Below are 17,144 nucleotides of genomic sequence, written 5' to 3'. Positions count from 1 at the left end.
GAGTAAGACAAGCCATCTTCTATAAGAAGCTCATGGTTGAAGGCCACAGTAGGCACATCTATATATACTAAGCAGCATGAGCAGAACTGTGATAGAAGTTAGCGTGGAAGAGAATGAGGACCCCTTACTCAGACCAGAGGGTCAGGGAGCCAGTGCAGGGGTGTGGGGAAGAGAATGAGGAGCAGGAAGAGTCAAGGACTTTTTTGAAGAGGGTGAACAGGTGGGTGGACAGGGCATCGTGCCAAATGGACCAGTAGTGTCCAGAACTGGAGGTCAGAGGTACATGGCTTGTTGGAAGTACCCCCAGTATTTCTGAGCCCTGGGGCACTGCAGGGGAAGGGAGGGGTGAGGTAACCCAGGCTGGAAACACAGGCAGAGCCAGAGCAGGAAGAACCATGCATCTCTGGGATGAGGAGCTTGGCTTGTACTTCAAAAGCTGTCGGGCATCAGGAAAGGTATTAACCAGAAAGCAAACAACACATAGGACCCCTCTGAGCACAGGCTTAGAAGACTGCAAGGAGATAAGTGCCCCTCACGAAATGCTGCAAGGCAGGGGATGAGCTGGAGAGATGTTGAGGAGCAGGACTGACGGCCCGCAGCTGAGGGCCCATGAGGTGGGAGAGAGGAAGCAGGGGTGGGGCTTGGGGGCCGGGCAAATAGAGCCCAACTCCAGATCTGTCATTTGCTGGACGAGGGACGTGGGTGAACTGACAGCCTTGTCTGAACCTCTGTTTCCTTGTCTGTATCTCCGGAATAATAAACACTGCAGAGGTAGAGGGAACTAAATGTGAAAGTGCCTATCAAGGACTCAGGAGGGTGTTCGTATCATCACGTGGGAAGAACAGAAGGCAGATTTCTCAGGAGTGGGAGGGAGAGAGACCCAGGGAGCTCTCATCTCCCTCAGGCACATGAGCTGGTCCTGGGAAAACAGGGGCCAGCAGGGCCTCCTGCTTCCAGGAGGGAACATACGCTGGGGACACGGAGGGGACTCAGAAAAGGCGAAGGTGATTGGCAGGTGCTTCCCTAGGCGTGGGGACCAGTGAGAGGAGGTGTGGGATCTTCCAGACCATGCCCCACACATGTGCACATGTGAGCATGCATGTGCACACATCAGCCCCGCACTCATGACCAGAGACAAACCAAGGCCAATGCAGCCTTCTGGAACGAAGTTTCTCCAGGAACCCCTCTCCCTGATGATATTTTCTGCCTTCCTTCTCTTTACATGTGAGTTTCCCTGGTGTCTCAGCTGGTAAAGAATCTGCCTGCAATGCGGGAGACCTGGCTCCAATCCCTGGGCTGGGAAGATCCCCTGAAGAAGGAAATGGCTACCCACTCCAGTAATCTCGGCTGGAAAATCCCATGGACAGAGAAACCTGGTGGGTTACAGCCCACGGGATCCCAAAAGAGTTGGACACGACTGAGCCACTTTCACTTTGCTGTTACACCAGTGTGCCCTGGAACACACTGGGGAAGTGGGGTGCTCCGCTCATCCGTAAGGGGTATCGCCCTGTCTGAGCCCAGGTGGGAGCATGTTTCCCAGAGTAGGGGTGGGGGTTGAGGATAGGTGCACAGCTGGGCAGGTGGAGCAGAGTCACTTTATTAGCATAATGATGGCTGAGGGGCGGGGCTTTAGCTGTTGGCGGCAATGGTCTCCTGAATCCAGTCCACGTAGTTGCAGACCTTGGTGTAGACCCCAGGCTTGCCCTTCTGGGCACAGCCGTAGCCCCAGGACACAATGCCCTGGAGCTGTCCGTTGCAGGCCACAGGGCCGCCAGAGTCACCCTGGGGAGGAAGTGATAAGATAAGCTTTATAAACAGAGGAGACAATGGAATGGGAGCCACACAGTCTGAACCTCACAAGACCCTGTTCCCATTGGCTCTGGGCCCCATGCCCTTCTCACTGTGAAGAGGCCACAGCTGAGCCTCCCTTGTTTCTCCAGGGGACCATCAGCCCACGGCCCTGGGCGTTCACATCCTGTCCCCAGGGAGGCTGCCACGTCTGGGTAGGCATCTTACCTGGCAGGAATCCTTGCCTCCCTCCAGGAAGCCAGCGCAGACCATGTTGTCGGTGATCTGTCCAGGGTACGAGGCTTCACAGTCGGCGTGACTCAGCAGCGGGGCCTCCAGGCATTGCAGCAGTTCCGGGTAGTTGACTTTGAGGAACAGGAAGAGATCAAGAAAAGGAAAATGTGGGTTAGGATGGGAAGGGGGATGGTAACCCAGGGCTGAGCCCTGAAGGCAACCAGGAGAGGGCCCTTACGAAACTTGAGTTTCAATTCCCAGCAGGATCACTGCGGACCCCTCTCTAAAGGTGCTAAGAGCTGGGGCCGCGTCTGTCCTGTCTTTTGATTCTCGGGCTCAGGTCTGGGACACTTGCCCCTCTCCGGTACCCAGCACAGAGTCCTGTATGTGTAGTAGGAACTTGATGGGAATTTGTAGGCTGGAAGCAAAGACTGGAGCCGAGCTCAGGCGATGCTCGGTTCTGGGCAGTGTGGGTAGGTCAGAGGGTGAAGACGTGAGGGCCCCACTCACCGCCGCTGCTCAGGGTGTTGCCCCAGCCGGAGATGAGGCACTCGGTGCCCGCGGGTGCACAGGCGCTGGGCAGAGCCAAGGTGGACACCCGGGCATTGATGACCGCAGGCGTGGAGAGTTTGATCAGCAGGATGTCATTGTCCAGAGTCCAGCTGCTGTACCTGGGGTGGCGGATGATCTTGGACGCGTCGATGAACTGCTCACCGCCCTCCACGACGTCGATGTTGAATTCTCCCAGCCTCACCTGGATGCGGCTGTTGAGGGCAAGCACAGTAAAGACCTTTTTGTCCACAGGCCCACATCCCCCAGGGGTTTTCCCTGCTCACAGGTGGGGGTGTAGGAATGTCAAGGGCTGTAGAGGGGTGGTAGGTCAGTGCAGGTATGAGACCAACAACCTCCGTGCTTCAGGGTGGTGGAGAAGTGATGCGTTGAAGGGGTCTGGCTAGGGACCATCTGCTTTTCCAGCCGCCTTTTCCACACCCCTCATGCATTCAGTGCCCAGTGCCCTGGGCGCAAATACACGGAAATACAGACATCCTTCAACCTCCGCAACCTTGCAAACTACATGCAGTCACTTTTACTGCCTCCCTTCTTGATCTGGTCAGGGCCACCATCCTGTGTGATCTGATTTGTCTGTCTGTCCATCCTAAGTCTTTCATTTGTGTCCGACTCTGTGACTTCGTGGACTGTAGCCTGCCAGGCTTCTCTATCCATGGGATCCTCCAGGGAAGAATACTTGAATGGGTTGCCATACCTTCCTCCAGGAGATCTTCCCCACCCAGGGATCAAACCTGTGTCTCTTACGTCTCCTGCCCTGGCAGGTGGGTTCTTTACCACTAGCACCATCTGTGATCTAATACAGCACTTCTCAAAAAACAGCCACAGGACCTGCACCATCAGTCACCTGGGAACGCATTAGCAACTCAGATTCTCTCTTCTGCCCAGACCTACTGCATCTGAAACCCTTGGGGTGGGACCCAGCAACATGTGTTGTAACAGGCCCTCCAGGTGATTATTACGTGCATTCAGGTTGGAGAACCCTTGCTTTTGGCAGTGATTCTCAGCTCTGCCCAGGAGTGTAGAATTGCCAGAGGCAGAGAGCGTTGAAAACTCACCAATATTCAGACTCGTCCTAAAAATTCTGAGCTAAATGGGAACTAGGGATCATATTTTTTTTTTAAACGTATCTTACAAGGTTTTAACATGTAGCCAGTTGGCAAGGGTTATTTGTGTGAGGTCTACGCCAGCTTTTCCCACTGGCTATTCCCACCTTCAAAATAGTTTGTGCCTACTTTTTATGGGACTTTCCAGGTGGCACCAGTGGTAAAGAACCGGTGCAAGCCAAAGCATAAGACCCGGGTTCGATCCCTGGGTCGGGAAGATCCCCTGGAGGGGGGCATGGCAACCCACTCCAGTATTCTTGCTTGGAGAATCCCATGGACAGAGGAGCCTGGTAAGTGCCCCTCTTCACCCACAGCTCCTGCCGAGTCAGCTGCTGTTGCCCACTCCTTCTCTTCCCCATCATCGTTCTGAGCTCTGGACGGACCCCAGCTCTTCCAGAGGGCCCTGGGCAGTGGGCTTAGTCGCCAGGGGCCCAGCACTTACTACTGGTAGCAGTGAGCCGCGGACACCACCCACTGGTCACTGATGAGGGAGCCACCGCAGAAGTGGTAGCCAGCGTTCAGGGACACCTGGTAAGGAACGGAATTCTCCGCGCAGGTGTAGCCCCCGACGATCTTGTCATCGTCGTCCGAGGGGAAAGCCACTTGAGTGGAAACAGGGGAGGAGAGGCTGATGCAGCAGGAGGGTGGAGCCCCAAGCCCCGTGGCTGGACTCTGCTAATTAGGATTCCTGACCGAGCACAGGGAGGGGGGAAGGCCACCCTGGCTGGCCTCCCAGGGGGTAGTTCTCCCGAGTCGCTGTGTGTCTGCAGGGCACAGAGCTAGGGAGCCTGCAGGGGCTCGAGCCCAGACCTCCACCGGGAGCACCAGGGCAAGGACAGTAAACCCACTCAGCATCGGAGGGTCTGAATGTGGTCCTCTCACCCACTGGCTGCTTCTCTCGCTTTCATTCATCACCAGTCTACTCCCCACTGCAGTTTCAGCCCCAGTTTGCCACGATGGGTTGGCCTCACCAGGGAGATGTGGCTGCAAAGCCCTGGCTTTGCTGTACCAGCCCCTCCCATAGCTCACACCTGAGCAGGGAGCCCAGGCACCCTGTGCGCAGGATAAAGGTGGTTACGGTTATTGGCCAATAGAACAGTGATTCGCAGCTGTGGCTACACATCCGGGAATCTTAAAACTACTCAGGAAGCTTAAAAAGTCAGTGCATGGGTCACACCCCCAGGCCAATAAACAGGACTCCACCGTGAGTCACCTTCCGTCTCCTCAGGAGCATCCGAGGCCAGGAACAGCTAGAGTGGAGTTACCTACGGTTGTCACGGCCAAGCCTTAAGGCCTGGCTCATTTCACAGACCATCTCCACCTGGTTTGCGTTTCTCGCCTCTCCCAACAAAGCCCCAAAAGGGATGGACGAGAGGGATAGGAGTGGAACCCGGCAGAAGGTGAGAGAAGTGAAGCTTAAAGAGCCCCAGAGTGGGAAGGAGGGGTGCTGGCCAGGGAGGGGAGAACACACACAGGTGGAACAGGAGAGGCCGGAGGAGAGGTGAAGCGTGTATCTCTGCCAGGAGAGGGGCTAGTGGACCTTAAGCGATGCATGGGACTCACCAGCAGCTCCCACAAAGGCGAGGATCAGCAGGGGATGCATGGTGGAGAAGTGTGCTGGAGTGGCTGGTGGCGAGCCTTTATACCTCCCGAGGAGAGGGAGGGGGTGGAGGGGGACCACCCCTCCCAGTACAAACACACCTGCAGCTTCCCTTGTCCTGGACTCTTGCATCAGTTCTGCTATGTTTGGCCACTCCGTGGATTCATGACTTCCGGGTGATAAGGAAACTTATTTTCCAAGGATGCAGAGGAAGACTAGCTGACTCTTAGGAGGATATTCTGGGGTGAGGAACACAGGGAAAGCCAAGACCCCTCTTCCCACAGCTGAGCCTTCTTAAACCGAGCAGATGATGGAGATGAGGAGGAAAGGAAGGCAGAATGACCTGGGACCCTGGGGATCCTCTGACCTCATGGAGATTTACTCAACTTACTTGAAGGAAGGGCTGATATTAGTAGCAAACTTGGCTGCTTGGTATCCTGAAGTCCCATGAGAGGAAAGAAGTCTTGACTATGTCATACCTGTAAACAGAAAGACCCTGGTCAAGTCTAAACTACGGTGTCAGAAGGTCAAAGCCCAAGCCTTAGGGAACCAGGACCCCAATACCAAGAAGTGATGAGATGGGAGAGGCAGAGTTTCTTGTGAGTCTGGGCCTTCAAGCTGGCTCTCCTTCCTACCAGGGCTTGAGGGACGGGGTGGGAGGAGGCATTTGGAGGGAGGAGAGGTCAAGGATTAAGTAGGTGTTTACCTGATGCACTGGGGTAACAAGAGACCAGTATCATATTCCTCCTCTTCCTCACTATCAAGACGCCTGTCTTTCTCATCGCTCAAGCAGTCTTGGGTTCTCTTTAAGCAGCCTCCTGGTCACCCTGGGAGCCTGCACTAACAGTGATGAAAATTGCCCCCACCTGCTAGGAGCTGACAGCCTGAGCCAGAATTATATGTTCAGGATCAGATTTTAGAAAAAAGATTTGAACAATGGTAAATCTCAGTCCTTACCAGAGAATCAGCAGTAGGTAGAGAAATTGGGGCATGATAAAGGTTGAGAATGTGTGCGCATGCACTCAGTCGATCCGACTCTGCAGCCTCATAGACTGTAACCCATCAGGCTCCTCTGTCCATGAAATTGAGTGATTAAAAACAACATTGAAGGTGGGGGGTTTCTGAAATTTTCTTTCTTTCTTTCTTTCTTTTTTTTATGCAGTGAGACTCTTTTCCTGGGCTCAGTGAAGAGTGAATCTTCCTGGGAATGATCTCAATTTGCAACCTGCCATGCCCATCAAGACACACTCTTGTAATTTACTGAGGCACCACTTGGCCAGGGGATATAGAGATGTAACTAGTGTCTGTGCTGGAACCTAACCTTATGAGCCAGGTCGACAAGCCTTTGCATGAAGAGGCTTCTCCTGCTCACCTCCTCTGAGCTCAGTTTTCCTGATGGGCAGGAGTGGGCAGAGTCTACATAGGTACTCTCAGAAAGGTAGAAATGAGCGAATGTTCTGAAGGTGGTGAACAAAGTCAAAAAGCTCAGAAGTCTGGTGGCAAGACAGGAAGTAGGCTGGAAGGACAGAGTAAATGGAAATAGAGTGAACTGGGAGAAATGCGGTGGGGGGGCGGGCTCTCGGGTGGAGAGGGACCCACAGGGTGACTTCTGGTCTGGTGCCTGGCATAGCTGGAAGCCAGCTTCTCCACGACAGGACACCCACTCCAGAGCTGCACACCCTTGTGTATAGCGCCCACCAGCTTTTAAAGAGCTTTCACACACGCAAGCAGCGGTGGCATGCTGATTTTCCTTTGTGTTGAATTTAAAGCTCCCCTTTGCATGTTTTCATCATGAGGTGTGCAGAACAACATTATTTCCTGTTACAGAGGTTGAGACCAGGCGTCAGAAAGGTTCCATCCTACCTGAGAGCATAGACCTAAAACTGGCAGAGCTGACCTCAAGGCCGCCGGAGGACAGGGAAAGTGCTGTGAAGTGTGGGAATCACTGCAGATGGCAGCTCAGGGGTCATGCCAGGGAACAAACTACATCCGGATCCCTCCTGATGCTGGCTTCCTTGGCAGAGAAAGAAGCTTGAATTAATCTGGCACCTGCCCGCCGACCCCAGCCCCACCTTGCTATGGCCTTGGGCCTCTCTGGGCCATGTCAAAGGCAGGTTGTGCTCACCCAGGTTGTGGAGCCTCCATCATAGAGGCTGTTTTTTTTTTTGCAGAAATATCATAAAATATGCTATTTCATTTTGCCCCCTTGTCGTGGGGACTTCATAGGAAGCCTGGCTTTAGAGGATGAGAAACGTTACATCTGTTTCCTTTCCCAGCCTGCAGGGTGAAGGTGGGGGGCAGAGGGGGCCGGCTCATGTTTTGGGCCACCATTCTGCTCAGATAGAAAGGTAAGAGCCACGCGCCCCCCCCCCCCCCGCCCCACCTCCCTGTTAGAATGACTTGGCTCGTTTCTAATAGCCTTACGTTGCCTGAACTCCAACACTTTCTGTAGAGTTCTTCTCCAGGGCAGTCCACACGGCTTGGCAGATTTTTCTTTCTTCTGAATCCTATTTATTGACTCAGTGGATTAGTTTGCTAGGGCTGCCATAACAAAATAATGGCAGAAATCCATCTTCTCACAGTTTTGGGAGCTGAGAAGTCCATGATCAAGGAAGGTGTTGATAGAAGAAACTTTCATATATTGATTCATGGAGAAGTCATTCTGGCTTATACATGAGTTAACTTGAATTTTATACCAACTAAAACAGCCTATTTGTGGCCTATCAAACATACATTGTAGATCTGCTTTACTTAGTAAAGAAAAGGGCACACTGACCGGAAGTAAAAGCTGTCTGTGTTAAAAGATAAAGTGCGTCCCTTCCTGGGACAGGAGTGCTGGTGCTCCTTCGAGGACAAGACTCCCTTCCCAGGGGCCAGCGCCACGCTGACTCACTGAGTTCCTGCTGATCTGCTTTTTCAAACCTGGAGGGAATGTATTCCTGACTTGCTTAATGTTCTCTGTTCTGCCAAGATGTAAAACTGGGCTGAAAACTCTGCTGCTCTGGAGCAGCTCCTCAGAGTTGTCTTAGAGGCTGCCTTTTGGGTTCTAGTCTTCAGTTTGGCTTAAATAAAACTTGTTTCTATTCCTATTTCAGATCGTTTATTATTTTTGTTAATGGTGTCAACAGGGTTGGTTTCTCCAGGGGTCTCTCTCCTCCGGTTGCCGACGGTCATCTTTTCACGGACTTCACATGGCCTTTCCTCTGTGGGTATCTCCCCAGTGGCTCTCCTTATATATCCTAATCTCTTCTGATAAGGACAAGGTCAGATTGGCTTAAGGGCCACCCTTAAGCCAATGGCCTCAATTAAATTATTTATTTAAAGATCTTATTACATTCTGAGGGACTGGGGGTTAGGACTAAAACATATGAATTTTGGAGGAACACAGTTCAGTCCATACTGCTGTTACTGCTAAGTCACTTCAGTCATGTCCGACTCTGTGAGACCCCATCCCTGGGATTCTCCAGGCAAGAACACGAGTGGGTTGCCATTTCCTTCTCCAATGCATAAAAGTGAAAAGTGAAACTGAAATCACTCAGTCATGTCTGACCCTTCGCGACCCCATGGACTGCAGTCTACCAGGCTCCTCCGTCCAGGGGATTTTCCAGTCAAGAGTACTAGAGTGGGGTGCCATTGCCTTCTCCGAGTTCAGTCCATAGCACTCAGGAAATATTTACCGCATTTCTGTGATGTTTCTCTAATTTTTCTAACCTGAGTGTTATGGACCTTTGTTGGCAAAGTAATATCTCTGCTTTTTAATATGCTATCTAGGTTGGTCATAACTTTCCTTCCAAGGAGTAAGCATCTTTTAATTTCTTGGCTGCAGTCACCATCTGCAGTGATTTTGGAGCCCCCAAAAATAAAGCCTGACACTGTTTCCACTGTCTCCCCATCTATTTCCCATGAGGTGATGGGACCAGATGCCATGATCTTAGTTTTCTGAATGTTGAGCTTTAAGCCAACTTTTTCACTCTCCTCTTTCACTTTCATCAAGAGGTTTTTTTAGTTCCTCTTCACTTTCTGCCATAAGGGTGGTGTCATCTGCATATCTGAGGTTATTGATATTTCTCCCGGCAATCTTGATTCCAGCTTGTGCTTCTTCCGGCCCAGCATTTCTCATGATGTACTCTGCATATAAGTTAAATAAGCAGGGTGACAATATACAGCCTTGACGTACTCCTTTTCCTATTGGGAACCAGTCTGTTGTTCCATGTCCAGTTCTAACTGTTGCTTCCTGACCTGCATACAGGTTTCTCAAGAGGCAGGTCAGGTGGTCAGGTGGTCATCTCCTTCAGAATTTTCCACAGTTTATTGTGATCCACATAGTCAAAGGCTTTGGCATAGTCAATAAAGCAGAAATAGATGTTTTTCTGGAACTCTCTTGCTTTTTTGATGATCTAGCAGATATTGGCAATTTGATCTCTGGTTCCTCTGCCTTTTCTAAAACCAGCTTGAACATCTGGAAGTTCTCGGTTCACGTATTGCTGAAGCCTGGCTTGGAGAATTTTGAGCATTACCTTACTAGCGTGATGAGTGCAATTGTGCAGTAGTTTGAGCATTCTTTAGGATTGCCTTTCTTAGGGATTGGAATGAAAACTGACCTTTCCCAGTCCTGTGGCCACTGTTGAATTTTCCAAATTTGCTGGCATATTGAGTGTAGCACTTTCATAGCATCATCTTTCAGGATTTGAAATAGCTCAATTGGAATTCCATGACATCCACTAGCTTTGTTCGTAGTGATGCTTTCTAAGGCCCACTTGACTTCACACTCCAGGATGTCTGGCTCTAGGTCAGTGATCACACCATTGTGATTATCTGGATCATGAAGATCTTTTTTGTACAGTTCTTCTGTGTATTCTTGCCACCTCTTCTTAATATCTTCTGCTTCTGTTAGGTCCATACCATTTCTGTCCTTTATTGAGACCATTTTTGCATGAAATGTTCCCTTGGTATATCTAATTTTCTCAAAGAGATCTCTAGTCTTTCCCATTCTGTTGTTTTCCTCTATTTCTTTGCACTGATCGCTGAGGAAGGCTTTCTTTATCTCTCCTGGCTATTCTTTGGAACTCTGCATTCAAATGGGAATATCTTTCCTTTTGTCCTTTGCTTTTTGCTTCTCTTCATTTCACAGCTATTTGTAAGGCCTCCTCAGACAACCATTTTGCCTTTTTGCATTTCTTTTCCATGGAGATGGTCTTGATCCCTGTCTCCTGTACAGTGTCATGAACCTCCGTCCATAGTTCATCATGCTCTCTGTCTATTAGATCTAGTCCCTTAAATCTATTTCTCACTTCCACTGTATAGTCATAAGGGATTTGATTTAGGTCATACCTGAATGGTCTAGTGGTTATTCCTACTTTCTTCAGTTTAAGTCTGAATCTGGCAATCAGGAGTTCATGATCTGAGCCACAGTCAACTCCCGGTCTTGTTTCTGCTGACTGTATAGAGCTTCTCCATCTTTGGCTGCGAAGAATATAATCAATCTGATTTTGGTGTTGACCATATGGTGATGTCCATGTGTAGAGTCTTCTCTTGTGTTGTTGGAAGAGGGTGTTTGCTGTGACCAGTGCGTTCTCTTGGCAAAACTCTATTAGCCTTTGCCCTGCTTCATTCCGTACTCCAAGGCCAAATTTGCCTGTTACTCCAGGTGTTTCTTGACCTCCTACTTTTGCATTCCAGTCCCCTATAATGAAAAGGACATCTTTTTTGGGTGTTAGTTCTAAAAGGTCTTGTAGGTCTTCATAGACCCATTCAACTTCATCTTCTTCAGCGTTACTGGTTGGGGCATAGGCTTGGATTACCGTGATTTTGAATGGTTTGCCTTGGAAATGAAGAGAGATCATTCTGTCATTTTTGAGACTGCATCCAAGTACTGCATCTTGGACTCTTTTGTTGACCATGATGGCTACTCCATTTCTTCTAAGGGATTCCTACCCACAGAAGTAGATATAATGGTCATCTGAGTTAAATTCACCCATTCCAGTCCATTTTAGTTTGCTGATTCCTAGGATGTCGGCATTCACTCTTGCCATCTCCTGTTTGACCACTTCCAATTTGCCTTGATTCATGGACCTAACATTCCAGGTTCCTATGCAATATTGCTCTTTATAGCATCGGACCTTGCTTCTATCACCAGTCACATCCACAACTGGGTATTGTTTTTGCTTTGGCTCCATCCCTTCATTCTTTCTGGAATTATTTCTTCACTGATCTGCAGTAGCATATTGGGCACCTACCGACCTGGGGAGTTCCTCTTTCAGTATCCTATCATTTTCCTTCTCATACTGTTCATGGGGTTCTCAAGGCAAGAACTCTGAAGTGGTTTGCCATTCCCTTCTCCAGTGGACCACATTCTGTCAGACCTCTCCACCAGGACCCGACCGTCTTGGGTGGCCCCACACGGCATGGCTTAGTTTCATTGAGTTAGACAAGGCTGTGGTCCGTGTGATCAGACTGGCTAGTTTTCTGTGATTATGGTTCTAGTGTGTCTGCCCTCTGATGCCCTCTCGCAACACCTACCATCGCACTTGGGTTTCTCTTACCTTGGACGTGGGGTATCTCTTTGCGGTTGCTCCTTACCTTGGACTAGGGGTATCTTCTCACGGCCGCCCCTCCTGACCTTGAAAGTGGAGTAGCTCCTCTCTGCCCTCCTGCGCCTGCGCAGCAGCCGCTCCTTGGCGGTGGGGTAGCTCCTCTCGGGCGGGGCCCCTGACCTCCGGGGTGGGGGGCCCCTGACCTCCGGGGTGGGGTAGTTCCTCTTGGCCGCCGCCCCTGACCTCGGGCGTGGGGAAGCTCTTCTCGGCCGCCGCTCCTGTGCTGTCGCAGCCTGGCGCTCTCGGCCGCCGCCCCTGACCTTGGGCGAGGGGTAGCTCCTCACGGCCATGCTTCTGCGCGGTCCTTCGCAGCCGGCGCGATTAGATCATTGGAAAAGCCCCTGATGCTGAGAAAGATTGAAGGCAGGAGGCGAAGGGGACAACAGAGGATGAGATGGTTGGATGGCATCACTGGCTTGATGGACATTAAGTTTGAGCAAGATCTGGGATTTGGTGATGGACAGGGAAGCCTGGCAGGCTGCAGTGCATGGGGTCGCAAAGAGTCGGACACGACTGAGCAACTGAACTGAACTGAACTAATAATTAGATGTTACTGAAATAGGATAAAGTGATAATAAATGTGAGTAACTAACTGGTGGCTGAGTCCACAGGTACTATGTGAGCGTAGAAAGTTATGAAAGCTGTCTTTGGGGAGATGGTATTTGAGGTGAGACCTGGATAACAAGACGTCAGCCCTGTGAAGGTGGGGAAAGGAGTGCTTTCATGTTCCCTGCCAAGTCTACAACAGAAATAAATTGACACAGGGACTTCCCTGGTGATCCACTGGCTAAGACTCCATATTTCCAAAGCATGATCGAGGATTTGGTTCCTGGTCGGGGAACTGAGATCCCACAGGCTGCATGGCACAGTAAAAAAAAAAAAAAAAAGAAAGAGAATAAATAAATTGACACATACATTGACTGCTTTTTAAATTAAATTACCCTATCATCTAGCATATGGATACTTCACCTTGGTATTAAATTTAATGTAAAAAGTTGTATTTTTTTTTTTATTCTTTTTTTGTGGGAAGGAAAGAGCGCAAGGGCCCCGCGAGTACCCACGTGCCGTCATCTTCCCTCTCCCTGCCCCCCAGGGCCAGAGGGAAGGGACACGTGCGCGCACGGTGACAGCCGCCACAGGCGCGCGCCACCAGCCCCCCGGCCCCGCTCGCCCCCCCTGGGAAAGGGGACGACGGAGCCGCCCTGCGGCGCGCCCCCAGACTCTCGTCCGCGCCACGCCTCTCTCCCCGTCCCCCGTCCCAGCCCGCGGGGCCAGGAGGGCCCGCGGCGGGGAAGCGGAGGAGGGCGCGGCACCCCGAGGCCGGGAGGCGCCGTCAGGGGCGCCCCCCTCTTCTCCCTCTCCTCGACCCGCTGCCCCCCATCCCCCAAGCTCCGTGGAGGACGGCGGCCCCTCGACCGCCCCGGGGGAGAGGCAGAGCCCGCGGAGGGAAAAGAGCGAGGGTGGCACGGACCACCACAACGCCCCGGCCCGCCGGCGGGCGGGCGGCCGGCCGGCCGGAGCGACAAACCCTTGTGTCGAGGGCTGACTTTCAATAGATCGCAGCGAGGGAGCTGCTCTGCTACGTAAGAAACCCCGACCCAGAAGCAGGTCGTCTACGAATAAAAGTTGTATTTAAAAGGAGGGTCATTGATACACTGAAATATTCTTATAGGTTAATGTAAGTATCTTTTGACATAAAATGGCATTTATGAAATATTGTTGGGTTAAGAGAATAAATTATAAAATACATATCATATTATCTAATCTCATTTAAATAGTGATTTTAATTTTCCTCAGTTTAATAATCTGTGTATTTTAGTATATGTATTAATTTTGTTAAAAAATAGTTAAAGAGAAACAGTTATAATAATAAATAAAAATTTTCCAGAGAGGGCAATACTTAATCTTGAGGATGGAATTGTTATTGGTAAAATGTCATGTATCCCAGTGATATTAATTAAACTGTGTGTTTTGTCTCTACCAGGCACAGTGCTATGTGGTTTACATGGATGACTTCATCTAACTCTTATGAAAATCCCATTCCTTGTATTTTTGCATCACTATTATCCTCATTTTATATATGAGGATATCATATGCATGAATATAAGATTGTGTAACTTGTTCAGGGTTACACCTGGTGATGAAGCAGTGGAGCCAAGTTTTAAATTCAGGTCTGCCTGAGGACAGAGATCAAGTTCCTAACTACAATGTTTTTACTGCTGCTTAGGAGAAAATTTTCCCATCCTACAGGAGGGTGCTCATAGTCCAAAGCTTATCTGTGGGTGAATTTGCCTGCTTCCTAGGAAAATGGGAGCAGGAAACAGGAAGGTAAGCCAGCATTTTTGATCCATTCAATCAAACAGGTGCACATGTGGATCCTGGTGACCAAGAGAATCAGCATGTGTAGAAACTGGGTGAGATCCACTGGACCTTGAACAGCACTAGGAGCATGATGGGAATTGCTCCTTCATCAAGCCAGGATGCGGGAAGAGTGCACACTTAGTGAACGGGCAAACCACAAAGCTAACCTCTCAGGCAATTGACAGGGATTATTATTTTTCTTTGTCTTGGCTTTGGCTGGAGGATTATAAACAGTTTCCTCTGAATATTCATGGGCACTGAGTAGTCAACCCCTGGGGTTTCACACAGACAATGTATGGCCATGAAGATGGACACTGACAATTACAAAAGAAGACATCAAGTCTATTGCATCCCAGTTGATTGACAGAGCCAAAAATATATATTTTCTGGAAAGCCTACCTTTACTCCAAGATTTAGGGGATTCTGAATGATAAATTTATAGTATCAAATTACATAATACATAAGAAATAAGCCACTCTGAGTGAGAGGCATCAGAAACCACCAGAAAATTGAGGTTGGCATGAATAGATAAAAATTCCAAGCAGAAGTTTAATTTTCTTCAGTGCTCAGTCGTGTCCAACTCCTTGTGACCCCGTGGACTGTAGCCAGCCAGACTCCTCTGTCCATGAGAGTTCCCAGGCAAGAATACTGAAGTAGGTTGCCATTTCCTACTCCAGAGGATCTTCCTGACCCAGGCATTGAACCTGCCTCTCTTGTGTCTCCTGCACTGGCAGGCGGATTCTTTACCACTGTGCCACCTATCCTTAGAGAAATAAAATACATGTGGAGCAAGGTTCTTTGAAAATGACTGCTCATCAGATTTCCCTTGTGGTCCATTGAATCTGGCTGTCAATACAGAGGCCATGGGTTCAGTCTTTGGTCTGGGAAGATCCCACGTGCAGTGGGGCAGATAAGCCCATGCTCCACAACGTGCTCTAGGGCTCATGGGCCGAAATGGCTGAGCCCACATGCTGCCACTACTGAAGCCTGTGTGCCTTAGAGCCCAGGCTTCATAACAAGAGAAGCCGCCGCAAGGAGAGGCTCTTGCGCTGCAACTAGAGAAAGCCCACGTGCAGCAATGAAGACCCAGTGCAGCCAAAAATAAGTAATTTTAAAAAATGACGGCTCACATATGTGAAGGACCCAAGTAGATTTCCTTCCTAGAAATGAAAATAGAGTTTTCAAAAGTCGATTGGAAGGTGAAATGGGTTGTTGGAGTTAAGGTGTGAATCAGTAAATGGGACAGAGAGTCTAAAGGAATGACCCCCTAACACAGCAGAGAGAAGCAAAATGGGGGGAGATGTGAATGAGTGGCTCGAGTCTAGATGACACTGAAAGAAAGCTGAACACAGGCTAGGTCTGTCCTTCAGGACTGAAGTTTTGGACCTTGCGAAGATTTTCCTTCCCCACCACCTTTCAGAGCCACACTGGTGTTAAAATGTAGTGATGATTCCAGAATAAAGTGCAAGCCTACCCAGAAAACAGGCTCATAGCTTTTCAACTAGGGAACAGGGAAATTCCCGCAAAGCTGTAGACTGAGGGTAAGGTGTGGGTGCAGTAGGAGTACGTATCGTGAAAGTGGGACTTGCTCTTGAAATTGAGTTGTGCCTCTTTCCAGCTGTGCTAGAATTTGGTCTTGATTATACATTTTCCATTTCATAACAGAATACTCCGCACGTCTTCAACTTCACAGTTTTGCAGGTCTGCCGACGTCCAGTTCTGAATGCCATGATAGGCATTTAGTAAAGAGCCAAGAGCAGCTTTTCAAAAGGAGAAAAGTCATTGGCAGGTGGAAAGGAGTATAGCATGCCACAGAGCTCTTTGTATCTGCCTCGTGATGCTCACGGGAATGTCAGGAGCTGTGCGGAGCATTGCTCTCTGCCACAGGCACTTCAGGGACAACTGAGCCTGCTTGGTTTATGACCCTGGTGGCTGAGAAGCTTCCATCATAGCCTCGTTCTGCTATCGAGCTCTGCCTTGCACTGGCCCAGCTTTAGGGATTGTATAGTAAATGGACCAGAATAGCACACCCAAGGGTAGTATATGTTAACTCCAAAATCCAGACAGTCCCACAAAGCATTGTGCCACCTTCTCCATGTCTGGAAAGAGCTTGCCTCTCACTTTGGAGGACATTCCAGCATATCTCACACCTCTGGACTACTCAGAAGCTCACCAAGGGGGCAGATCCCTGAATTTTTGCAGATTTACATTGGTCTGCCATCCATATGTCATACCAAGGCATCTAGAGGGCTTTATAATTCCCATTCGCCAAGAACAATCAGCATAATGTCATCAGTGTAATGGACCAGTATGATATAAATATGACTAAGTGCATTCTGAACTATATTAATAGAGAACAGGCTAAATATAGCTCAGAGATAAAAATACTTAAAGGGTATTTCTGACTCTGCCACTTGAAGGCAAACTGTATCTGATTGTCTTTACTATTTCTAAACACTCCTCTGGGAGAAATTTTATCCTCGGTCTCCAGTAGTCACCCTTCCTGTCTGTGGATGAAGTCCTCCAGCTGATGCCCCAGTTCCCTCCTCATCCATAGCCGACTCATTCACACCCACCCCTGCCCACTGCACACAGGCAGCTGCCTCTGTGGTTTCCCCCCTCCAGCCTGCCTCCCAGGGTTCTCAGGCTCACCTGGACCGGAGCTGGGTGGGAGGGAGAGGGGTTCTTGCTGAGACCCTTGATCTGTGCCCAGCACTGTGTCTCCAGCGCTGCAGAAATACGAGCTGCTATCTTCGGAGCTCGCCTTGTTCACAGTCAGAGTTGAGAACTCCAGGGTCGGGCGACTAATGGGAAACTTGTCCTCAGCAAATCCACTCTCGTAAGTAGCCTTGGAGCCCTGATTGGCAGTGGCCATCAGTACCAAGCTCTGTCCTG

The 17,144-nt window shown here is 49.8% G+C and overlaps 1 protein-coding gene and 2 gene segments (V, D, J or C); all 3 read right to left on the bottom strand.

Annotated features, from left to right (window-relative positions):
- Positions 1-17,144, bottom strand: part of LOC122674684 — a 141,760-nt gene that overhangs the window by 31,143 nt on the left and 93,473 nt on the right.
- The window catches only part of LOC122674685, a 72,350-nt gene that overhangs the window by 22,161 nt on the left and 33,045 nt on the right, over positions 1-17,144 (bottom strand).
- Positions 1,577-16,994, bottom strand: PRSS2 (serine protease 2). 2 transcript variants are annotated; one of them, XM_043873210.1, is made up of 6 exons: positions 16,902-16,994; positions 5,687-5,774; positions 4,138-4,297; positions 2,533-2,786; positions 2,017-2,153; positions 1,577-1,782 (listed from the first exon to the last, which is right to left on the bottom strand). In XM_043873210.1, the coding sequence occupies exons 2-6, from the start codon at positions 5,742-5,744 to the stop codon at positions 1,630-1,632; spliced, it is 762 nt and encodes a 253-aa protein (XP_043729145.1). In that variant the 5' UTR covers positions 5,745-5,774; positions 16,902-16,994; the 3' UTR covers positions 1,577-1,629. The 2 variants fall into 2 exon arrangements, with proteins under 2 accessions (XP_043729145.1, XP_043729144.1); XM_043873209.1 differs by lacking the exon at positions 16,902-16,994 and adding an exon at positions 11,875-11,894.

This window comes from Cervus elaphus, chromosome 18 (assembly GCF_910594005.1).
Source record: "Cervus elaphus chromosome 18, mCerEla1.1, whole genome shotgun sequence".
NCBI lineage: Eukaryota > Metazoa > Chordata > Mammalia > Artiodactyla > Cervidae > Cervus > Cervus elaphus.
This window is presented reverse-complemented; position numbering and strand designations above follow the sequence as displayed.